The 25,139-nt window shown below is 46.0% G+C and overlaps 2 protein-coding genes across 8 annotated transcripts in view; both read right to left on the bottom strand.

Annotated features, from left to right (window-relative positions):
• Window positions 1-8,161, bottom strand: part of VPS8 (VPS8 subunit of CORVET complex) — a 94,602-nt gene extending 86,441 nt beyond the window's left edge. Inside the window, 6 exon segments of the mRNA XM_080409698.1 lie at window positions 569-777; window positions 780-937; window positions 1,661-1,736; window positions 3,248-3,364; window positions 4,254-4,325; window positions 5,454-8,161. Of these exon segments, the coding sequence (XP_080265824.1) occupies window positions 569-777; window positions 780-937; window positions 1,661-1,736; window positions 3,248-3,364; window positions 4,254-4,281 (588 nt within the window). The 5' untranslated portion in view covers window positions 4,282-4,325; window positions 5,454-8,161.
• Window positions 8,162-13,510: 5,349 nt separating this feature from the next.
• Window positions 13,511-25,139, bottom strand: part of ARMC8 (armadillo repeat containing 8) — an 85,814-nt gene continuing 74,185 nt past the window's right edge. For 6 of the 7 annotated variants that reach the window (XM_080409765.1, XM_080409766.1, XM_080409762.1 and 3 more), the window contains 8 exons: window positions 25,050-25,136; window positions 22,808-22,900; window positions 22,187-22,336; window positions 20,327-20,422; window positions 18,000-18,095; window positions 17,439-17,511; window positions 16,079-16,172; window positions 13,511-14,157 (listed from right to left, as the gene is read on the bottom strand). In XM_080409765.1, coding sequence (XP_080265891.1) covers window positions 14,124-14,157; window positions 16,079-16,172; window positions 17,439-17,511; window positions 18,000-18,095; window positions 20,327-20,422; window positions 22,187-22,336; window positions 22,808-22,900; window positions 25,050-25,136 — 723 coding nt within the window. In that variant the 3' untranslated portion in view covers window positions 13,511-14,123. The remainder of the gene's footprint in view (window positions 14,158-16,078; window positions 16,173-17,438; window positions 17,512-17,999; window positions 18,096-20,326; window positions 20,423-22,186; window positions 22,337-22,807; window positions 22,901-25,049; window positions 25,137-25,139) is intronic. The other variant, XM_080409763.1, reaches the window with a different exon arrangement.

The following is a 25,139-nucleotide window of genomic DNA, read 5'->3' as shown; positions in this document are numbered from 1 at the left end:
CCGCACTGCCCGCTCCTCCGGCACGGTGCAACAGGCATGGTGCAACCGCCCGCCACCTGCGCGGGAGCGACTCCCGGGCGGAACTCGGCCGGTGGCAGGAGCCCGCCGGTCTGCGCCAGCCCCGGGCCGCGGCGGCTGGGCGGCCCCACAGACCCTCCCTCACGGCTACCTCAGGGGGCCCGCGGACCCTCCCTCACGGCTGCCCCAGGGGCCCGCATCTGCCCCACGGCGCTCCCAGCCGGCTGCCCGACCCTCCCTCACGGCTGACACACGGGCCCGCCTCCGCCCCACGGGCCCGCCCGCCCGGCTGACTGAGGGACCCGTGGATCCCCCCCATGGCTGCCCGAGAGGTCCATCGACCCTCGCCTACGGACCCTCCCTCACGGCTGCCTCAGGGGGCCCGCGGGCCCTGCCTCACGGCTGCCCGAGGGGCCCGGGCCCGCCCCGCCGGCCATCAGTGCTGAGGGGAGCGCGGGGCCCGGCGCAGACACGGCGGCCCGGCCGGGCCGCTGCACCAACGGCGGGGGAGGGAGCCGCGTCCCGGGGCCGCGACGAGGCCCGGACGCACCAGCTCACTGCGGCAGTCCAGCTCGCGGTCGAGCTCCGCCGCGCTCAGCCGGTGCGCAGGCGGCTCCGCGCACGGCTCGGCCTCGGCTCCCGCGGGGCAGGCGCCCGGCTCCAGCGCCGCCTCCATGGCCGGGACCGCAGCGGGCCGGCACCGCCGGGACTCGAACCCGCGTCCAGAGCCGCCCCCACCCCGCGCAGGCGCAGCGCGGCGCGCCCCCGCCCCCGAGCCGCCTTAAAGGGGCCGCGACCTCCGGGAGCGACGGAGGGAGGTGGTGCTGCTGCTGCTGCACGAATCCTTTTATTGGGAAATCCCGCGTCCGTTCCATGACGACAGCTGGAAAACCGGGCCCCGGCCCGACGGAGCGTTAGCCTGTGAGGGAAGGAACAGGGAAAACGTTAGGAACAGGTAAGGCAAGGAGAGGCAGAGCTGAGCACGCACCGCACCGCACCCCTCCGCAGCCGCCGTGCCCCAGCTAAAGCCCGGGGGTTTGCTACGACCCCCGGCAGCCTGGGGCCCGGGATTCGGTATTCCCAGCGCCAGTCTGCAGCTGCGGCCCTGAGAAGCCAGAACAAAGCAGCCCTGTAGGTCAGGAATCGGGTGAGAGACAAAAGTCTTAGGGAATATGTAGCTGATTTTCAACAAGGCAAGACCAGGTGTAACAAGATTTGGTGCCTGAGCATTTGCTTTTTCTTTTTAAAACAACCTGGAAGAGCTGAGCAGCATATGCAGCTAGTTCTGTATTTTGGGCATTTGAGACAGAAGAAAACCATGCAGGATTTGCAAAAGCCCTCACCAAGCCGGGAGGCAAGGGGAGGGGACAGTACCAACAAATGCAGAATAAAACACATGTTGGAAGGAGAAATGCTTGCGGTTCAGCAATGTCAGGCACCCAAACTACCCTGGACTCTCATTTGTGCCTACATACAGTGTTCCGAGGTGACACTAGCCTGTGTGCTGATCCACCCGGGGCTGGGGGAAGAGCCTACCTTGTGCCCAGCGTGCCCGAGGCACAGCAGCAGCTGGAGCGTTGCATAGGGTTCCAGCTTCAGCAAAGGTGGGGACTAAGGGCACAGAGAGACCCCGCAGCCTTACCTGGTTGGCCCTCCTGTCATTCTTCCTGAAGACCAGCCGCATTTCCCTCCTCTTGGGAGAAGGCTCTGTCTTGTACCTGGCAGCAAAAGCACGTGGATGAGTGAGGAACATCCCAAGTGTCCTCTCACCCTCGAGGTGAGCATCTGCCAGGCAGGTCCTCACCTCCCACCTCCAGCTGAGCAGGAACCAGTCCTCCGGCTGTCCTCAGGGCCAGGCTCAGCTCAGCAGTGAGAGGAGAGGACCTACCTGTCCAGGGTCACCTCCTGAGCTCTGAATCAGTTGACTAGCAAAAGCTGGGGGGAAAGCATTCACAGAAACTGGCCAGCCAGCACCACCAGAGCAAGCTGCCCAGTGGAGGCAGCTTGCAGTTCCAACACACCATCATCTGTGCATTAAGACTAGCAGGTTACAGACAGAAAGGTAATTTTTGTTCCTCAGAAACACTGTTAGTTCAGGTGTCCAGTTCAGGAGACCACCCACAAAGAGACGGTCCCTGTGGCCGTGGCTGCGCCCGCTGGCTGGGCTGGGAGCGGTGGGCCTGGGGCTCTCTCTGGTTTCAGCTCCAAGGACCACTCAGCTGCTCTAAGGATACTGCCTGCACCAGCACTGCCTGGGCAAGGAATGTGGAACCAAACTGGGGTGGTGACACCCAAGACGTCTGACAGCAGATTTAATAACAGTCTAAATAAGTCATCAGTGACATAGAGGAGGTGACTAGGGGACAATAGGCGCTCAGGTGTCTGAGAACTAGGGAGGAATTAATTGATACTGCCCCATGGCGAGTTCAGAACAAAGGGTGGGCAGCGCTTCTTCAGTGACACCGCTCCCAACAACCCCCGGCCGGCAGCAGGCTGCTGGAGCTTGAGCTTGCTGGTCTGGCTCTAGGCACTGACACAGAGCTCAGTGCTGGAGGGAGGAGAACATTTGCCATGCAGTAGCCCAGGGCTTTCCAGCAGGCACTAGAGACTGCGTGGCCACTGTGCTACAGAGCTGCTGAGAGGCAGATTGATAGATCACGCAGCAATATCCAGCGTACAGGCAGCAGGTCCCTACAGCTGCAGATTAGTGAGAGAGATTGGCCGAGCTCCAAAAGAGGCTCCAGGCAGAAATCCACGGTATCAGTCAACACCAGGAAACAAAAATGACTAAGACAGCAATGAACCGTCTGCCACCACAGCCTGAGAAATGCCAACACAGAGACCTGCCCGAGATCCTGGAATTAGAAGCCAGCTAGGAAGGTAGCTTTAAGGAATAAAAGACATGCTTAGGGTAGGTAAACAGGTTGAGAGAAGTCACAGTAGAGTTTCTCTTTCATCCTGCAGAGCTAGACGATAGGTACTACTTTTCCTCTTGGCAAGAGGACAGAGGTTTTGAAAACCACAGTCAACTACCCCTTTCAGCTTCATCCATCCAGGTAGGCTCCGCCGGCTTGCAGACACCCAAGCAGCGTGCTAACCACATTTCAGAGTCAGTCCAGACAAAAAGACAGGATTTTTGCAAGGAAGTAACTGTTTTAGAGCTGAGGGCACTGAACCTTTCCTCTGGCATGCACATCCGCAGGTATTTAAGGATTTAGTAACTGATTACCACCACACGCTGTCCTCCATGTTCCAAAACCTTCCTTTCTGCTGCCAGCTGTTCCAGGATGGTCTTCCGCAGCAATGGTGCATTCACTCCTCTCACAACAGCTACTAATTCTCCTCCCTGAAAGGTGTGAAAAGCAAATCAGTGGGTGCTCAAGTGATGCCCTCCCGGCTCTGGAAATCACTGCAGCACATCATGTCTGATACTATGTACCAGGCCCTCCGGGACAGAGCTGCTTTGCTACAGAACAAGAGGGAAACTGCAGAACAACTCTCTTTGTCATTCCTGATTGCTCATAGCAAGAACCAAAGCAGCTTGTGAGAGCAGTGAGGTCCTGCAGTAGCAGGAGGCTGAACCTGAGGACCCCGCAGGGCAACACACATGTCCACACGCTAACATGGCGTGAACGCTGCTCACGTGGAGTCAGCCAGCCACAAGACCCTGTGGACACATACATGTTTCAGCAAGTCACAGGGACCCCTGAGCATGAATCATAGGGATTTTCATGACTAAGACAGGAGAAAGGGCCATGAAACACAGCCATCCATCACAGGCTACATGGGCAAAAAAAAAAAAAAAAATAAAAAATAATAATAATAATAAAAAAAAAAGCTCAACAATCTCTAGCTGAAGAGCTCCTGTAACTTTGTGCAAGGTCTGCCTCTCACCCACCTGCACAATCTAAACTGTTCTACTTCATTCATACTTTAACCTCTTCTTTTGTTGTTTATGGGTTTGGTGGTTTTGTTGTTGGGGTTTTTTTTAATAAAACAAAATTGCTTTATTCTGTTTCTTGGTGGCAAAGCAGCAAGGATTTAAATGTAAACTCTGGGTGTATGTTCTTATCCATGCAGCACTTTATCACCAGTAGATACCAGCAGATAAAGAACAAATAAAATTGTCCTGTCACACAAGAAAGAAAAAGAGTATCCCTCAAAAAGTACAGTTGTTCCCACCAGCAAGTCATGTTTATTGCTATGCAACTACTGTAAAAATATTTTTCACTCACTGAATAAAACAGAAAGACAGGCTTGCATTTTCCTCTGTATTTTTCCAGAGCATCGATGGAATCAACTTCAGCCTAAAAGGAACGTAAAATAAGCCCGGTATTTCTAGAAAAGCATTTCTGCTTCAGAGGAATACACATGCAGTTGCCTGGACTCAAAGCCACCCTCAGCTGGCTGGCACGTGCCCCCAGGTACAGCAGAACACCTCCGGGCCACTGATGGGACAAAACGACACTGGTCAGAGCCAGGGCCACGGCCACCTCCAGCTGGGTGCCAGCGACCCAGGAAGCAGGCAGATCCCACCCGCAGGAGCTGGAACAGCAGCCTTAGTGGGGCAGGGATACCCGTCTCACAGCAGCTCGCCCGAGTGCATCCCAGAGAAACAGCCTGAAAAAATGAAGCCAGGACCTCTTGTCTACAAGGGGTGAGAGAAGTGACAGGAGGGGCTATGGTGGCCAGGGGCAGCAGCAGGGTGCAAGGAGGGCTGAGCAGGGGCCTCCACCAGAAACCTCACCACCCTCGGCTCTGCTAGCAGCTGAGCTGGCCTTCGGCCAGGAGAGGCATTTAAACACAGAGTCACCCTGCCAGCAAGGGAGGGAGGGACAGCTGAGGGGCTCCAGTCCAAGACCCTGCCCAAAGCAGGGCCAGGCACAGTGTTACAGGAGCTCTCAAGGCTGCCGTAGTTCTGGGCACCTCCAAGAATCAGTGCTCCACAGCCTCCCTGGGAACCCAGCCCAGTGTTCAACCACTCCTATACTGATTACTTTTTCCTTCTATCTGCTTGGGTTTCCCCTGGTGTCACTTGATCGCATTGCTGTTGTTCTTTTGCTCTGTACCTCGGAGAAAAGTCTGTCTGCCTTCTCTGTTAACCCCCTACTAGACACCGGTCCCGTAGTCTCCTCGGGGTGAGACTCTCCCTGTACATCAGAGGGACACGTATGTTAACGATTCTGCCTAGTGTTACTTGGTTACGCAGAAATCTGAAAAGTACAGAATAGCTGAAGCCTGAAAATTCTTGGTGAGTCCTTACCGATGTAACCAAGTGTCTGAGGTGGCGGGCTCACTCACACAAGCTGAAAACTCCTGAAAAAAGCACTTTTTTCTTTTGGGCTGAATACCGGAAAGATAAATGACTTCAGCCTTTAGTTACCTGCTAATTTCAGGGAACTGAGTATTTTAAGCAGTGCCAAATTAGATCTTACCACAGCAAAACACAGGAGATCACTGCCAACTTCATTCCTTATTTTTCGGAAAAGATCCACTGCTGTTTTGCATGGACCACACCAGGTCTGAAATGCATCAACAACTGCAAGCAGGACAATGGGTACAAATGAAGTCAAAACGGGTCAGACGTAGACCAACAGGCTGGTTTGTGCACTTCTCCACTTTGCAGCATAATCATTTGGAAGGGTGCTAGTGTAGTAAGAAGAATCATGAAAACCTCTGAAAATTGAGGTCTCCTTCTTCCCTAGGATGGTGCTGCAGAGGTCACCAGAGAAGATTTGCCTCATGTCCAGCCAAAACAACCCAAAACATCCCCCCCCCAAAAAACCCATCCCAACAAACAAACAAAAAAAACCAGCTTGTGGCTGTTGTTCCCGTAGATCTGTCTGGAGTGTGGCAGGGCTCCTGTTGAGCCCTGGAGGGGCTATGGATTCAATTCTGAAGTAGAAACTGTTATACACTTTCAAGGTTTCAAATGCTAGATCAGAGGATGAAACCACATTATAAAATAACAAGCTAGTAACAATGATATGGAGATGTCTTTAGAAGAAACACTGACATGGCTGTGACCTTGGAGGCACCAGATTTTCTAGGGAAAACTGCTGCACAGAGCACAAGGCTTTACCTGGCAGCCCCCTAACCCCCACCCTTGGTACCAGAGCTGTTCCTTGCACTGGGGACAGCTGTTCCAAGCGACTGGCTGGACTGGAGCCTCCAGAAGCTTCTGCACCAGCACTGCTTTGATTGCATATGTGGGACAGTATGTAATGACTACTACAGCCTCCAGATGGTCTCACCTGTCAGTGCGTTGCTTTCTTCCATCCAGGGCAGGAGAAATGGAGGGACTGACTGAACATCCCTATCAGTTGTAACTGATTCCTAACAGTACTGGTGTCCTTGTAACACAGAACAAAAGCAACCTAGTATGTTGACCAAACACTTACCAATGAGTCCTTTGAGACACAGCATTTCTTCCCAAAGCTCCTGGCTATTGATGTTAATCTGTGTGCGAAAATTTTACAAACACAGTAAACGCGTCAGGAAGCCAGCAGGTACTACCTGCCTGCTGCAGCATGTTGACAAGTCCCTTCCTGCTTGCACTGAAGACAGCCCTGCCTGCCTGAGGCCTTATCACCCAAGGTATTGCTCAGGGAACCCTTTTGACCGCAATCCTCTCACCAGCTGGGCAGGGCAAAGCTGGGCTGGAACATGGGTGGAAGACCCCCAAGACAGCTAAAGTCAGATACCCTCACTCCCAAACTCTCCTTCCTTCCTCACCTCCCACGTGCTCTCGCTGTTACCTGTGCCAGCTCTGACAGACCCAGCAGCGAGCCAGCGAGCTCCGCAGAAAATCTTACTGGGTTAGAGCCTCCTGTCTCACAAGAACCACAGAATGGCAGATGGAAGGTCAGCAGCACCCAGGCAAGAGCAAGCCCTCCCATTTGGTGGCAGCAACTACTTGAACAGTCTGGCTACTTGGGAACCCCAGACTTGGATCGTAGAGAGACTAAGAGTTGTTCTGGGGGTGACTGGGGACAAGCCCCCGTGCCCTACCAGGGCCTCCAGCTGACTGACCAGGGCCGCAGCTGCGCGGAGTATGGCACAAGAGGGAAGGTCTGTGAGATACCCACACAACCTCGGGGGGGGGGGGTTGGCAGTCTCCTGCTTTTACGGCAGCACAACTCTTTGCGGGGCCACGCAGCAAGATCCAGGAGCAGGGAAGGGCTCCAGCTGCTCCCCCTGTGCCTTGCCTCACCATGCCGCTCTGCAGGTGCACGGGCACCGGGAAAAGCAGCAGGCAGCGGGGATGCGGGACCCTGAGCTCCCCACCCCAGCACTCCTGCTGTAGAAGAAACACAAACAGCTACCGTGCATTCGCTTAAATGGAAGTCTGATACATAATGATGTTTTAACACAGGCTAGCAGCTAAAACAATTAAGCGCCACAGGCAGATGACCGCCTGCACTGGTTCCCTGCAGGCTGCCTGGATCACGGCACAAGCAGCATGGGCTCGGACAGCCACACACGCACTGACACCTGGTAGGTCCCAGCTCAGTGGGGGCCTCCCAGCAGAGCCAGCATGGTGCTCAGCAGCAGCAGCGAGGTGCTGGGCTGGGCTGGGCTGCAGCATTGAGTGCTGCTTCAACACACTTGTCTCCAGCACACGTCCTCCTTTCCTCACACCTATTTCAGACCCAGCCCTCATTGCATTTTGTAAGCCAGATGGTTCCCAACCAGCAGTTTCTCACCCTGCCCGCACACAAGCCATACTACTTTGTTAAGATGTTTCAGCCTTGATAAAACAAACCAGCAAATCCCCGGCTTTCATGGTGTCTGGGCACTAGAGGGTGGTCTGAGCCCAGCATGTCCTTACCTGAATTACCAGCTGCTGTCTAAAGACTTCCAAAAGGTAGTGAACAAGAAAGCACAGAAAGATCTAGGCTGGAAGGGATCTGTGGAGTCCTTAGCGTAACCCCTGCTCAGGGGGCAGCATTAGGAGAGGTTGCTCAGGGACTTACCCGGTCAAAGATGCCCTAGACAGCTCCATACATTGTGCCGTGTACTGTATTATCCCACACTTCAATACTGTTACTAGAAAGATAAAGATCTTTAGCATCTTCCTCATCTTACAGGACTTGCCCCTCAGTATGTACTTAGAAAATTACAGTAAGTTTAAGGGGGGGGGGGGGGGGGGGGAGGGAAAGGCTTATTGAGAAACGTAAGATCTGGTTTTGTTCATCCTGAAAATGAAGATTCCTAATAACTTTCTCAGTTGGCATCATTAATCCTAATTACATTTAGTCTGCACTGGAAGACAATAAGTTGCAATAAGGCCAACTGTTTTACAATAATTAACACCAACGTGCATTAAAGGACTGCTAAAATTGCAAAGTCAAGAATTCCAAGAGTGGAAAGTCCAGCACAAATTAAATGGGCTCTTACACATTTTCAGGTGTCACTGGAGGTCAGGGCAGGGTTTCCCCAGGAGCCCACCGCACTCACACAACGGGGAGTTGTTCAAACCCCTCCACCTCTTCTCCCATCTAGTACATGGCCCCAAACTTAATTTTTTCAGAGAACATTTGCAGAATTAAGAAATTTAATTATTCCGGTTATCAGTGGTTATAGGACCATCCTCAGAGAGTTTCACAGAATGTTAATGAGTTCAAATGATTTATGATATAATTTGTGATAATGACTTCAGCCATGAGTTCAGCTGATGGACGCAAAGTAATGCCAGCATCCTTCAAAGTGCTTTGCTAATTTGGATGCCCTGTGGCTTTTCTCTAATATGACCAGAACTTTTCTAGGACGTCACATCACATCCTACATGAGGTTCAGCTTTCATCTGCAGATGTGAATAATCACATTTTTGCAGAGCTAGACCCAGCTTTCCCTTAGTTGCCAAAGGTGCAAAGTCTGGTTGATGTAATTTTCCCCATTGCACAGGAGCACAGTTGGACCAGCAGCAGCGGAAACCATTTTTACACCTTCATAAAGTGAACCTCTTTCTCCTACACAAACGCTCACATTTTCACTCCATGCTTTCCCATTTTAACAGTAAACAAACAGGGATAGGGAATCCATAACCTCCTTCAGCATTTCTCTCTTGTGAGGACTAAACTTGTTCCAAAATTTGAAGGAGACCTTCATCACCTCCTTTGGTTTCTGCATACTAAACTGCCCTCAGCAACCCCCTCCCCTAGGCGGGTGGTTATAAAGGATCATTCGGTCACCTGCACAGTGAAAAATTCCTCCACGCATCATTGTGAGATAGGTTTCTCAGCCTTTGAATTTTTCATGTACCTCCTAATTTTCCATCTTTACAGCGATCTTTTTAAGCAGGTGGCCTGCTCAGCTCGGTGACACTTGCCATTCACACCCCCTTGCTTTTCCCAGTTCCCTACTTCTAAATGTCCTCTGAACAAGCGTCCCATGAAACACAGATACATTTTGATCTACGAAAGCAACCAAGCCCGTGCCAGCTCTGCAAGGCGCCCTGCAGCCCGTAGCAACCTCCTGCTGCACCGCACAGCACGACTTTGGGGAGCCGATCTGACCTGCCAGGCGCTCCCATACCCCCCACCCGCCTCTTCCACCACAAGGACCTCACAGCAGGGCTCTGCCAGCAGAATCAAGAGATACCTCAAGGCTGAACTTCATCCTTTGTACTTACTATGAGTTTACAAGGTATTTTAAAACCCTCGTTCCTACTAACCTGCGATACTAGCTCCTTTTTCTTTGCGGCCATCCTTCAGCAGGAACAAGGGTCCTTGGAGCAGCAGCCCCAAGCACAAAGCGCCGCAGACGGTCTCCACGTGAATCCAACTGCTGGCCAACCTGCACCACCGAGAAAGCTTTTTACCTGTCCTTGCTCCTCCACCCAGGATGCAGCACCTACGGGGCAGGAGCAGGGCTGGCTCAGCGGTGCCCACGGCCTGGACGCCGCTCTGCTCACACTGCTCACGGAGCGACGTGCTGCTGCAGGCGCTGAGCTGCTGCTCGCTTCCAGAGACCCCGCAGCTGCCCCCTCCTCACCCCGGGCGGGTGGCAGCGGCGAGCGGCCCAGCCCGGGCCTGGCAGCACCCGCAGAGCAGCTGGCAGCCCCCCAGCGCTGCTATGGCAGCCCCCCCGCGCAGCCCAGCCCAGCCCAGCCCCCCCGCGCAGCCCAGCCCAGCCCAGCCCAGCCCCTCCAGTGCAGCCAGGAGGTTCAGCTCTGTCCCCTCTCCAACCCCCCTTCCAGCAGCAGCTGCGGTGGGAGCCCCCCGCCTGCTCTGTGCCTGCCAAACCTGCCCGGCTCCCCCCAGCACGCTCGCCCCCGCCCCGGTTTTTCCCCTGCCCCTACTAAACTGGAGGCTCCGAACAAGCTGTGGGATGCAGACACGACCTCCCCAGCACGGAGCAGAGGGGACAAGCTGCTGGCCCCACTCCGAACAGCTGAGTTTTTGAAGGCTGGTGGGGGGGGTTATTTGCAGTGAGAGCGCGGTGCCTGCGCAGCCCCCAGGGCGATGCTGGGCTGCAGCTCACCCCGTCCATTCCCGTGCCCGGGGTCGCCGGGCCCCAGCCGCAGGCCTTGCCGGGGCTGCTTGGTGGCACGCAGCACGTGACGGCGGGTATCCTGCTCCTCCGGCTGGCGAAGGTTGCTCCTGGTTGGGAATTGTTAATTCTCCTCCCCCCCCTTGGCGAGCCGAGGGGTCCTGGCTCAGCACCTCCCGGGGATGCGCAGGGGCTGCCGTGCCTGCAGCACCAGCTCAGCAGGGCAAACTGCACCCCTGGGTGCCCCCAGCATATGTAGAAACAAGCCTCCAGTGAAGTCCTGGTGATCTTAAGCACCACAAAGTTTCTGCATGTTTACACCTATCATGCGCTTACATTTTAGGATTATCAATGACAGTCCCTGTTAAACCCATCTTCTAGTCCACAAGAATCTAACCTTACGTATTCAATTATTCCTCTGCCTGTTGTGTCACTGCTTCCCAGCACTTTCACAGAGGCACAGCAGCTACTGCAATGGTTAACATCTGTAAAAATAAATTAAAATAATATGAGATGTTTGCCTGAAGAGTATACTGGCAGAAGACACTTTTAAACACTGGGCTTCTCTCACTATTACAACACACAGCTGAGACTGGAACAACCGCCAAGTTGTAAGTCTCCTTTGACTTTCTGTGTGGGAGAGACTACTCTGTGTGGGCTGGAGGCGGTGGGGAGCAACCAAGCGTACCACCTGTCTGCCAACTCGCATGCCAAACTCCATGCAGAGGTATTTACTTCTTTGCCATAACCTCTGAGAGAAGGACCCAGATATAAAGAGTGGACATACCAATCAAAATTGATCAGGACCGGTTTTCAAAGAGAAATGGCACAGGAACAGCCAAAATCCTAGTGATTTGTATTCTGTCCACACAAACTTTGCCTTGGTTCTGCAAGCAAACCTGTAATTCACAAGACACTGCTACCTAAAGTGGGCAAAGATTTGCCCCAAATGGCAAATGAGTTTGCTCCCTCTGTGAATCTCAGGCTATCAACTGTCAGTCTGGAGAGAAGCTGGCACAGAAAACTGAGATTTCTCCATGAAGCTGAGAAAAATCTAGATGTTCTGGTAAAGTTCTCTTTATTTACAGTATTATTCTTTTTGTACATACCTATAGCAACATCAAAAATTATTCACAAAGCTTAACTGAATGTAAAAATGTTCTCATCCAACAGTATGTCCTATCGGTATCTGTGGAAAACGCCAATTGTTCTCATGCAGCAACGAGATTGTCTGAGCATCGTTTTTTAGTTTTACTGGTAGAATTTTAGGAAACCACCTCAAAACATGTAACAGATACTTACCTTTTTTCTGAACACCTTTAGGCACGGAAGTTTTATAGAATCAAACTCAGATTTGCTTTTAGAAACATGAACTGGGGGAGGACGAGAAGAGATATGTAAGAACTTGAGTTCCTAAACGTATACAGCAGGACTGCAAATTTATGTCAGATGCACACTTACAGTTTTGCAATTACAATACTTGCCTCAGAACTTTTTTCTCAGTTCACGCAAAAATATATCTGAATTCTATAAACAAGGTTTCACTTCTGAGGTAATGATACTTATCAAGTTCTCACATATTTTTACTTTCCCTTTTGTTCAGCCCCCAAGGTCCATCATGAAAAATTTGCAGAAGGACATTAAAAAACTGCCAGTCACTTACTGCAATGCCTGGGGAAAAAGTGTCAGGTGCTCACTTTTATTTGTCTTTCAAGAGTGGAAGAAGTTACATGACATGTATATATTCGCCTTTGCAACCAAGTGATAACAGTTATCTGATACATAGCACATTCAAATTCCAGGCCAAACTGTGGTCACATATTCTGACACGAGTAGTTAACCTCAAAAAAAAAAAAAAAAAAAAAAAAAAAAAAGGCTATCACAATTTGACCGTCTGATCAGAAATCAAAGATTAAGACACTTATCAAAATTGGTTAGCAAAGTTACAGACATCTCTTCTTGCTGCAGCCTTCCTGAAGTTCAATGTAACAAAAGAATGATTTGGTTTAAGACATTGGCTGCAATCTTCAGCGTGCCTGTTAGTGCTATGTAAATATAGTGTTTGGAGACACTGACGATTAAAACTATGGTCTAAACTGAAATCAGAAAGTAGACACGGGAAGAAAGCAAGAACCTGAACTGCATGAAGGAGAGCTCCCTGCTGCCCTCATTTGTTCCTATGCGTATTTAACTGTGAAGCCACTGGGGTCCCATATTCCAGCCTAACCTTAAAACAGCCGTCTTAGTTTGTAGTCCTATTTTTTTCTCCACACTTACAGGCACAACTTCAGGAATTTATGGACAATCTAGGCTTCTGAATGCAATAAAATACCATCACTTATTATCCATGTATCCAAATCCATGCAATTGTGTATATCTGCTTATATACAGAAAATCTGTAGTAACATTACTGAGCTAAAAAAACCCAAACAAAACCAAAACCCCAATTTTTCCATCCCTTCCCTACTTAACACACCCAGCTGATCTTTCGTGGAAATAACTTGTAAGTCGCTAAACTATATCTGTAGGTAAAGGATGCAAAACAGAAGCAATCCCTTTATCACTGCTTGTCAGCTCCTTCCAGTCTCTTAAAGCAGAACTTCTGCAACATACTGTTTGCTCTCTATTGATGTTACTGATCAGAACATTCTTATCACCAGTGAAATAAGCTAATCCCTCAGCAATTATCTGAGCAAGTTCTTGGCTAGGAAAGCAATAGCTTATACCTGCTGATATTGCAGCCACCTGTTCCTTTCCAGAAAAGTCAACAGTCATGCTAACTCTGAAGTATGAGCTTTTCTTCTAAAAATGTGAAGAAATCCAAAACAAGCCAGTTGACCCATTCCATGGATTTGAGCATGTCATCAGTACCAGGTGACCTTGTATGGCAGTAAAAAAACCTTGGACCTTGTCAGTACAGAATGCGCTGCTTATAATTTGGGGTCTACTGTCTCCCTCTATTTTTCTCTTTAAAAAGGAAGTATAATGTAAGTTAAGCTGAAGTTCAGAAATGCATATATTTTACTTAAAAACATTCATCTGTTCAAAATTCAAAATAAACTTTATGGGATACAACAGTTTGGTTTTTTTTTTTAAATAACATTTCATTCAAACTGTATATAATTCATTGAAGTATTCGTACAGCAAACAATGGTTAACCCTTGAAAACCTGTAGAAAAAGATTTTCACACAAAAAAAAAGAAAAACAAAATTGAGGTATCACACCCACACACATTCACCCAAGCACACGTGCACACCCGAGCACACGCACACACGTCCACACACACAGGCTGCAGCAAAAGCAGAAAATTGTAGGCCCAAAAGGAAAATGATGACTGATTGTTCTATCCGAAAGTCCAGGTAGCTCAGGAAAAAAAAACCCAAAAAAACCAAAACAACCCCCCAAGAGTCCTCTGAGTAAAGAAACTACCTCAAGAAAATTCTCAAGTGCACTGGAGACCTGATCATTTAAACTGTTTCTGCAAAGCAGCTCCCTGCACCTGAGAAAAATGCAGCCCAAGGTGACTTGTGCAAATATAAGGAGTCAGGAGTATCTCCTGCTATTCCTTAAGTAGACATGAGGGGTGTCCATAGATCCAATTAGTCTTTGATCATGCAAGATACTGCTGGAGTGCTGTCTTCGCCCTGCAATAAAGGAACAACCTGTGAATTATTGGGGTTTGGCTTTACCATCAACAGCTTTATGTACAAGACTCTGCCTTGTGCCAGCAAGAGAGGGAGGGTGAACAAGTGAGGTAAAAGGAAGCCGAGCCACTGGCTATTCAGTTTGGAAGAATCTAGTCCGTGGTGCAGAAGCGCTCTGTGTGGGCTCTAACAACTTAAGAATCCACCTTGCATCTAAGAATAAGATGATCTAACCGAGCGTATTAGATGCTTAGCATAAACCGAGCAACTTTCAAGTATGGTGGGGCTTAAGATGCGTGTTGAACTGCATTATCAACATCCCTTACTAAAACTCCTTAAGAACTATAATTATGAAGAGCAATTATTTTTCTGTACTACAGATGCACCATGAAAAGCAGGTCTTCGAGCTGAAATGAAAGGTGTTGCAACTCAGAACGTACTAGAAACATGTTAGTCCTGTTAGGAATACCAGCCCTACCAAAAACATACCATGAGGCGAGAAGGAGAGAAGCACCAGCAGCCAGTGTAACACTGGAATTTATGTGATCTAATGCTGTGCAACATCTCTGTTTGGAGAAAAACACCTCCCAGAAGTCTAGGGTTACAGTTTCATCATCGCCTCAGCTAATTCAGTGTTTTCCTACCACCTGAAGTAAGCAGCCTTACTCTTCCTTTGTCCCCCACGCGTCCCAATCATGCTATCGTGACCCTGACAGACTGATCCAAGATCCGATACTACTCGGTAACCCAGAAGAAGATTATTTTTTCTTCCAAGTTTCCTGCTGTGTTCACAAACCATACCAGCTCCTCAAGGGGGCTGATGAGGCAGAGCTGGGATATGGTAACAGTGGGAGCGGGCAGCCAGAAGAAACAGGAGGGACGGAGACTTGCAACAGTGCTAAGCGCAATCAGCTCCCTTAAATCAGTCTCTTAAAACCAAGGCTTAAGTGTTGACAGGCAAGGCCCATTTAGCAGAAAGTATTTTTACTGGTCTAAGTTTTACTCATATTTCTCACTGTTTGAAAACCCTATTTAGCTTTTCTGTAATTTTCTGTGAGCCTGTTTACTGGTATCTGTATGTTCCTGGTATCTGTATGTTCCTGATTAGCACCTTCAATACTGATATTCTGACGTTGATTTTAAACAGAGAAGTCCTAACTTTACTACAAAGATGTCTAAGAACATTGGAATACCTTCCATAAAAACAAGAACCCCAAATTTAATGCATTTTAAAACAATGCACAGTTCTGAGTGGTGTTGTCTGTGTATGACCTCTTCCAAAAATCAGATCAACTCCTTTAGTCCATGAAAGAAATGCAGGCTGTTATTAACTGTAGGTGGGGATAATTGCAGAGAGAACATAAAAAACCAGAAATTGTCATTAGCTATTTTGGTTCTATGTCTTTGTGAAGAAGCTAGACTATCTGTGTGGATACTGTAATTAATGAGTAACAGAACAGATATGTTAGCAGTTACTGTTGAACTTGATTAGTTTAAAAGAATGTAATTGAGATTAACAACAGCGGTGATCCTGTATTACCTTTTAAATTCATAGTGTTACATGATGGTGTACCATTGTTCCAGTCCTCTGGAACTTTGTTAGTAGTCCAAAGTTTACACAAATATTTGCGTATCAGTGAGATTTCAGAGAGGATCCTCCACTGGTTTACAAGATTTTAAGTGTAGTTTTTCTATACTATTGAGAACTTCATTAAAATTCATTAAACTCCAGATCAATTCAAAACCTGTTCTTTCAATAAGCATTCATCACAATTTCTTTATACACCATGAAATGCACTGCAATGATAGCCATTTTCTGTGGAAATTTTCTATCATCAAAAGATTTCAAAAATAAGACACTTCTTTAATAAAAAAAAGATTTCCCTCTAGTCTTCTTTTTTGGATTTTTGTTTATACTCACTTGTCACACAGATTTGGATCTGATGACTGACTCAATTTATGTAGAATATCTACTATTCCCATGTCTCGTAGTTTATCTTGGCGTTCTTGTGAACCTACAACAGTAAGTCACATCGTTGAGAATACCACCAAAAATAAAAGTCTACAGAAGAAAGGAGTGGTAGCAGAAACCAGCTTAAAGGAGGGGTATGGAACACAGTTCAGCTCAAACTCAGCAACAGAAAAACTCCCTCAGCTGTGGCTGCTTCCCAAGGGAAATAGAGTTTCTTTTTTTGTACTCCATATGTGTATGTTTAAAGAAAAGAAAATTTTGAAGGCAAAAAATCTGAACACATTTTATCCTGAAAAAGCTTGACTTCACCTGGTTTATTCTCATCTCTCTGATTTGGATGCAGAGAACATTTAATGGGAGCTGTGTTTCTGAGTCTGACTTGTAGCACTGTATAATGCCAGTCTAATGAGCAGAAAGCCACCAGGAGCGCAGCCAAGTGCCACACACTGAATGAAGTTCTGTGATCCGAGAGATATGGAGTAAGTCACACAGTAGGGAAAAATCAAAACCAAAGCAGACACACTGATTTCTTTGCTGAAGAGCAGCATGGTCAACTTGAGCGTCTGTAAATCATCCAAGAAAGTCCTCCTCCCAGCCCCACCGTTCCTCAAAGCACATCACCTCCCACCACTCCTTCCCTTGCCATTTCTTCCAGCTCCACACTGCTGCCTCCAGCTGCCCTCTCCACACTCAACACAAACACACGTATTTCTCTGTGCAGCAGCATCCTGCAGCTCCCTCCTGGTTGCTTTCCATTGTTCCAGGCCATGACTCTTCTTATCGAATACCTTCCCCATTCCTTCCAGTTCCACCCAGAAGTCCTTTGACTGATTTCAAAGACTCACCGACCAACCCATTCAAGCCATCCATGCTGGGGAAAATTCTTTGCAACAAATCCCCTTTCTAATCCATTTATCCTCTCCAGTGAACCTGTTCCCTCCAACAATGAACTTCCACAACCTCCTTAAGGCTCAGAAGCTGGAAGCTCCCTTACTAGGATTCTCTTTCTCTCCAATGGTTTTTAGATTTTACAGAAATGCTACAGGTGGAAATCCCCTACTGAATGACTCATCAACTATGTACTGACACTCTCCTTGTGTCTCCCCTTCCTGCCCCAGAACAGCTCTCTACACTTTCCTCAGTGTCCTCCTGACCACTCTCACTTATTCCATATTACGCCTATAACGATGTCTCCCTTTACGTTTTGGATCCCGCTGTGCTGTGTACTGCAAATACCGATTCCTATGCAACACTAGCCTTTTGGTCAGGATAGCAACTTGTATATGCATTAATAATGAGGCTTTCTTACCTTCTTCTTCATTCCATATGAGATTAGATACACAGAACATGGCAGCAAGCTGAAGTTTCGCATTTGAATGACTCTATAGAAAAACAGTACTCAAGTTTAGATGAAGAAATGAAGAAATTCTCACTTACATTTTGGCATTCATCCTGTAACAAACATGGTGGCAAAATTGAGACTAATTCTTATCTACAACTTCTCTCAAAGTTAGTGCCACAACATAAGGCACTTGAGTAGCATTCAGTCACTTCCTTCCAAATACTTATTGAGGTCTACAAGATATCCCTTTTCCAAGATCATGAGATGTTTTCCATGTAGAGTTTTTACAGGTACTGCTTACGTCACTGTAACATTCTGATGGGAAGCAACCACTGGATTTTCCTTTTAATCAGATCTTCAGTACACCCCTGCCATACAGAACTGTACTACGTGATTTCTTGAACACAACTGGGTATATGAAAGTTAAGTGCATGATACTGAACAATTTACACAACAAAATGCTAAAGTACTCTCTTTCATTCCTGCAGAAGAGCAACATAAAAAACATTTAAGACAAATTCCCCATACCATGTAATATTTGATTTTCTGTAGGATATCGTCATTGGTCATAATCAGTTCTTTTGCCGTCGTCCCATCTGCTATATTGGCAAGTATACATAATGTCTGAAAGAGAGGAAAAACTGTTAAGTTATTTGGCAACAGATCACATGCACACTCATACAGTTTCCCTGACAGCTCTGAACTTGTAAAAACCAATTTATTTAATTAGCTTTATTATCTCTAATCCAGAGTTTCCAGCTTGCTTACATCTGGGGCCAATGCCAAAGAGTTAACAGCTGCGGATGAACAGCCCTGGCAAAAAGCAGACATTGCCTTTTTAAACTAAAAAGCAATATTCGTTAATTCATTTCAATGAGTAAAATTTTAAGTGTCTCATAGAAACATGCAGCATATAGAAAAGATTAAATACACTGGAAAATAAAGCAGTCTATTCTGTATCAGTGGCTAGGGAAAAAACTAAAACCAAACATATCCGTCTGGTTCTTCAGGCCAGGAAAAGGAAAAAGAGAGGCCTATCTGCTGATCTAGCACAGTAATAACTTCTTTTCCACAAGTCTCACCCCTGCAGAGATAACTCAAACTACTAAGGCATCTAGTTATTTCTTGGCAATTAGAGAATCCATCCTACAGAATAACCTTGAAGCATCTAGGCTCATGTTGCACTACATACACATGACATTAAGACTTGCACAGGCAGCTTTCCTGGTTCTCAGGAGGCACTGGGAGATGCTCTACAAATTTCTTCCCAAAGAGCTGTGGAAGAACTTAACCATCTTTTCTGGGCGTGCAGGGATGACTACAGGGGGACACTGGAGAATGACCAGCACCTGTATGATGCCCATGTCTAAGCTGCACCACATTCACGTCAGCAGTTGCAGAGATTTGTTACTTCCAAGCAATTAATTACATACTGATGAGCCCTGTCAGTGACAGAGTTTAAGTACTGTCCTGCTAGAAGTATGTGTTCTTGCGTGCAGATAGGCAGTGCTGGATGTATGACTTGACTGAAATAAAAGCAAGCTGCTGATCACACCACAGGGACAAAAAAAAACGCTCCGTGTATAAAAGCCCCAAACCCTGAAGGCTGTATCCCACCCTAATCTACTAGCCCTTTCCAAGAGCAATTCTCAGAACTGATTCTCCTCCAAAATAATTCTGAGAGGCTTGGCAACGTAAAGAACCTTGCAATGAAGGCCATTCCTGTCACTAGAGCTTTATCAGGAAGAATTATTCAGAAAGACACAACTCATTAACCCTCAGCTGTTTCAGAACCATGGTATCACTAAACTTGTTATCTATTAAGAATCATTTGGTTGTTGGGGTTTTTTTTCTAATTTTGCACTTAAATAGCCATAAAAGGCCTGTTTTCTTCAGCCCATTCTTCACTGAGCAGAGATTTAGACCAGTCTGGATTTAGCTTTACTTCTGTACTCGTTTGCCATGCTCTTTGCTACTAATATCCATCCTAAGTCAAAGCAACTCTCTAGACTCTCCCACAGCTTCTTGCTGCCCCATTCTTCACCACCACATGCCCTATATGCAGAAGAAACATGGTTCTCCATCTGATTGTCTTATCTGTCACAATAATTAATCAGCCAAATTCTGCCCATTTATCCTCTTACTTTTGCCTTAGCATCCCTGCAACAGGTATCCCTGTACACAGACTCCCTTAAGCTGCTACCAAGCCAGGGATGTTTTCCGTACAGGCCACCTCCTCTTCCCTTCTCCCTCTTCTCTTGTATACTGCTTAAGTTTTAATTTGTCAGGGCATGTTCCTTCCCGCTTTTTCCTGGGCTAAACCAGCCGACTCATTTCTCTGCTAGTATCTCTCCTCCTCTAATTGCTGCTGGCTCCTGTAGGCACCCAAGAACAGCTGAGTTCCTGCACCTCCCAGCAGAACACGCATTACTGCCACAAGGCGGCTGATGACTGTGTTCTTCATCACTGACTGCTCCAATGGCTGCTACAGGAGCAAATAACCATGCTTTCCCCAGCGTGAAATACTGGCTTCTTTCTCTTGCCTTGTTCCTTCTGTCCCCTTTCTGCCATGCAACTGCCTTAGGTTCAGTTCTTCTGCTCTCACATACCGTGCTCTCCTCTTTAGCAAACCGACATTTAAAAAACCACTCTGAATACAATTCAAATACATTTACAATAATCCATTAGAAAGAACAGCACTCCTGTAGGTACTAAAGTTAAGCTGACAGATCTCAGGAACATATTCACAGCTCATCGTAACCCCAAACAAAAAAGACAAGCTGATAAGAGTAAACATTCTTAGCTGTTCCTTAAATTTCATTCTGCCAAGACAACATGAAACAAACAAAGAGTACCTGCTCTTTGACTTCTATATTGTGTTCCCCTTCCAGAATGAGGGTCACTGCTTGCATGATTTGCTTCCCATGAGTGCTCATTATGTGGTCTATGTGCTGCCAAAGCAATAATGAAATACAATCAACATAACTTTCCAGACAAAGAAGGGGCATTCCTACTTGAATTACTCTAAGTAAAGAGTAGCAACATCGCACAAAGACCCTAGCTCCTAGCAAGGTCTCCCAAAAGCAAGAACTTATCACAGCATAAACACTTCATAATATTCCTCTTCATTTGAAGTTTGGTCTTGTTTGAGACATATGGGCCTTGGTTCTGATTTCACTGTAACCTGTAGAAAAGACACTGGTTTCCCAGTTGCACGGAGGCCAGTCTGAAGACTGAATCCTGCTGGACCCAAGCTCTAAGCATGACGCTGCAGTTAGAAAGAACCACTTCTGGTAACAGGGAGCTATCAGAGAGGGGTAAGGAAACTGAGGTTTCTTATCTGGTATTTGCTACTCTTACTGGAACACTGTGACCAGGTCCGATTATCCACATTTCAAAAGTCTGAGAGGGTTCAGAGAAATTAGCCATATACGTTACTTATTGTTTAGGAAAACTGTCTCAAGTTAAAAGACTTACAGGTAAAAGGTCATTTGATCACAGATGATAAACACCTACACTAAAATAAAAATGATCATTAGGCGTAACAGAAAAAGATGAAACTCGATCTACTGGATTAACTGATAGCAAAACTCAAAGAGTGACTGCAAACAGCCACCAGAGATTACCACCACATGACACACTACAGTTTTTTAAGGCGTTAGAGATTCTTGTAGGACTTCTTAAAATTGCTAATAACGAGACCTCATTCGAAAGCTGCTGGATGAGTTTTTCTGGAGTGAGTTTTGGACAGAGAATGGGAATGGCTGGTCCTGGCTCTAAAACATACTACAGAAAGTAGGTGAAGCTGGTACGTAGTTTCAGATTAAGAACACCTTAAGTGATAATGAGACTCTGCTGTCAAGAGCTCAGGGTGAATTTAATGAATGAGTGTTTATTAAATATCTTTTCACATTAAGACAGAGCTAATTTTCTATGAAGCTTATTGAGACTCAACGAGTACAAATATCAGAAGATTTTTTGCAGTGACCTTTTTATGGTAGAAACACAATACGTGATAAATGCACAGTAGAGGCTTCGTGGTTTTTTTCCCCCACAAAAATGTTGGCTTGCCAAATGTTTGCTGCATGTTTTCCCTCTGTTCTTCACAGGGGATTACCCCTTTCTTTTCCTCCACCAATATCTCTTTCTCCCTGTCAAAAACAATTCATGGGCTTACATTTTCAAACCATTTTATTTCAGTGTGTAAAATGAACGTATGCATTTTGTAAGTGCACAGTCCCACAGTCAAATTCAAAAAGCCAGTACTATCTATATAGTTGGGTAAGAACAGAAATATTTCAGGTGTCAAGAAAGAAGAAACACAGGTATCCTTAAGCTAAGCACTGCTCCACACATTGACTCAACAGTGCAACGCTCTTATTGTTGTTCTGGACAAGTTTCACAGAAAGACTGTTAGGAAAATAATTTTGCTGAAAGCTAAATGCAATGGAATTGAACATTAAATGTAACTGTCTAGCTCTATATTTGATCATAATTACAAAGTTACAGTGGACATAGATAACACTTTCAAATGCTTTCTTATGCAGATTTGTACATTTGGTTACAGCTACTTGGAAAAATCCAAAGGCCTCAGTCATAGCAATATGTGGAACATTAATCTTAAAAAGAAAAATAACCTGTCTTACAAAAAGGTATTGTATTGTTTCCATGTTTGATCGGCTTTCAGAAGAAGGTGTGTTTGCAGCTCTACTTACTGGGCGAGTAGACAGAAGATTCCTGAGCAGTCCCAAAGTTTTCATCAGAACATTTACATCAGAATCAGAAAGCAACTGGAATAACTGCTCTGTACTCAGACCTCGTAAGATATCTGATTTGATCTTCTGTTCTGCTTGAAATGCCACGTTCTGAAAGAGACAGATATTTTTTGCTTGAATTTCTACATTGAACTTGGGCTTTCACTTTTCTAGTAGACTATTACCTGCAAACATATGTCCCTTCCTAAATAATCTTGCAAAGGTCATAATTTTTATGAACTGCTACACAGTGAATTAAATTCCCACACAGTCTTATGGCTGACCTCGTTATTACCTGCTTTTATTTGTCCCCTGGAATGCTACTGACACTACTTAACTGTTTCCCTGAATGACCCTGGCAACCAAACTGGTATCAGAATTGAAGTCTTTATTTTATTTTACGGACTAACTAATGAAGTGTTCCAGGCTGATACTGTTTTCCTTCTGTACTTAGGTGGGAAAGACAAGCCGGATTTCAGTGATGTTATTTTTAATAACAACTGATGAGTTCTTTAAGTTACATTCACAAACTTCTTAAGAAGCAAAATCACGAGCAGTATTTCATCCGTGTGTTCTGCTTACCATTAAAGCCCAAATGCCGTTCACTCGCAAGGCAAGATTTTCACTCTGTGTTAAACTACATAGAAGTTCTATGGCTCCTGATTCTAAAATGGGCTGAAATGAAGAGGGGGGGGAGGAAAATGTCTTTAAAACACTACTTAGACTAATTACACATATACAAAAACGTAAATACAATACAAAAAAGGCTTGCTTATTATCTTATTCTTGAGTATACAACATGTCTAGTCCACTCACATGAGCTGGCCAAGCCACACCCTATATTCATGAGCATTAAAAGGGAGGTTTTCAAGGAAAAATTCAGATCAAGATGGCTTTATTCTCATGTGCATGTGTACATGTATACACACGGCCATACACGTGTGTGTGTGTGTGTGTGTATATATATATACACACACACACACACCCCTACTGCTGTAATACTACACGCACATCTGCCACACTCACACAAGCAAACAGGTTTTCCACAACAACTTTCAGCATGGGACTGCTCTCCAAAAACAGTCTTCCTTGAGCAATCACATCTTTTTGGGTATCAAGCGGGATGCATGCAACTGTTTAAAAGAGGTTACGGACAACGAAAGCTACTTGATTATCTTTGTTGACATTTAATCTTTGCATTTACTAATCAGATCAAACCAAAATCCAACAGAAAAACTTTAGCATAATGAAGAAAACCGGAGACTCTTCTTGATGATCAGATTGAAATGCAAAACCTTGCAGCATCACATCTTTAAATGACAGGATAAATATCACGCACCTTTTCTTTCCAGCTGACTAATGTAATGAGAGTTAAGTTTGGAATAACCGCTTTCAATCTGAACCAAATTTGCAGTACTAGTTTTACCTAAGACCTGAACAGCTCACGTGCTAAAAGGATTCGTCTGATGACTTATTCCACTCTAGTATTTAAGGTGTTCCTTTCTTCCAGAAGTTACTGCTTCAAAAGCAGTGAAGTTTTTTACCCGAGTTTTGGGGAAGTTGTGTGGTTTTTAACCCAGTTAAGAGCTGAATTAATCAGAAAACAGGAATGTGTGGAAAAGACAGCACTTTGTAGGAACAGGCTCGTCTCAGGGAATAGCAGCAGGACTGTAACAGAACCCTGCAGGCAGCAGCAGTTTATGCCAAAGTTCACCTGGTCCCAAGCACTTGTGCCCTGCAATGCCAGTGATTTTGCGATGGATCAGGTAGCTGGCTGGCTCCTAGGAACTTCTCCACAGCCACAGCAGAGGGGAGACATTGCAAAACTGGTTTTGACTCAGCTCTTTTACAGGGTAAAATACAGATCTGCTTCAGCTTTGTTTATTTTCTGAAGCAAGTGGTAGTTTACATACAATTTTCAAAATACTATATAGGGAAAAAAAGGTGATATATCAAATAAAGATCAGGTGGTTTATAGATGCTTTCAAATCCAATGTTTCTAAATATGCCTCTGTTTTGCATATTTTGTTTTGGCAATGATGTTTTTTACATGAACCACATGTCCCGACAGAAAATGCAGTATTTCAATCCAATGTGAAGTGGAAACACTACACTGACTGGGATATGTCGTATGAACAGGGAAGCCCACAGGCCAGTGAACTGTGCTTGTGTTATTTCAGTTAATATTCAGTCTCACAGACCTGACTAAAACCACCAAGATCAATGGATCAAACCAAGGTAATCTGAAGTGCCCCGCAGGAGCCCACATATACAACCTTGCAAATGTTTCCTGTAATTAAGAAATATTTAAGACTTGGGGAATTTTCCATTGCTATGAAGTGCTGTTATGTATGTATGATCTGTATGAAATACAGACATTGCAGAAACCAAGAACAGATATCCTGTATCGTTCATTCAAGAACAATAAAACCCACAACTCTGCCATGCCACCATTTTCAAGATTACAGCAGTAAGTCTCTAAGACAATGGATCATATTTCCAATTATCAGTTTGTTTTCTTCTTCCATATCAATTTTTAGGTAAGTATTCCACAAATAAAAAACCTCCAAAATTTTGCATCTGATTCTTTTCTTTAGAGACTACATTTAACCGTTCAACCATATTTAACTATAACAGCACTGTAAACAGATGATTTGAGGTTTTTCTATTCACAAACTATTAGTGATACAGCCTGCCTAACACTGCAGCTCTAGAACACTTCACAAATAGTGGCTACCAATTAAGACACCTTTATGCTTACTTATCCATTGTATAATGTAACTTTTGTCTATTAACTCTTTTTCATTTCTGGATAAATACTGACCTCCTTGCTTGGAGAGAATTCCAGAAGAAGATTGCATAGCGTGGAAGATGCTACAACGAGAATTTCATTTGGAGCATTCTGTAAAACCTG

The sequence above is a fragment of the Falco punctatus genome (genome assembly GCF_963210335.1).
Source record: "Falco punctatus genome assembly, chromosome: 13".
Taxonomy (NCBI): Eukaryota; Metazoa; Chordata; class Aves; order Falconiformes; family Falconidae; genus Falco; species Falco punctatus.
The sequence above is the reverse complement of the archived record's forward strand: the minus strand, read 5'-3'. Positions and strand labels throughout refer to the sequence as shown.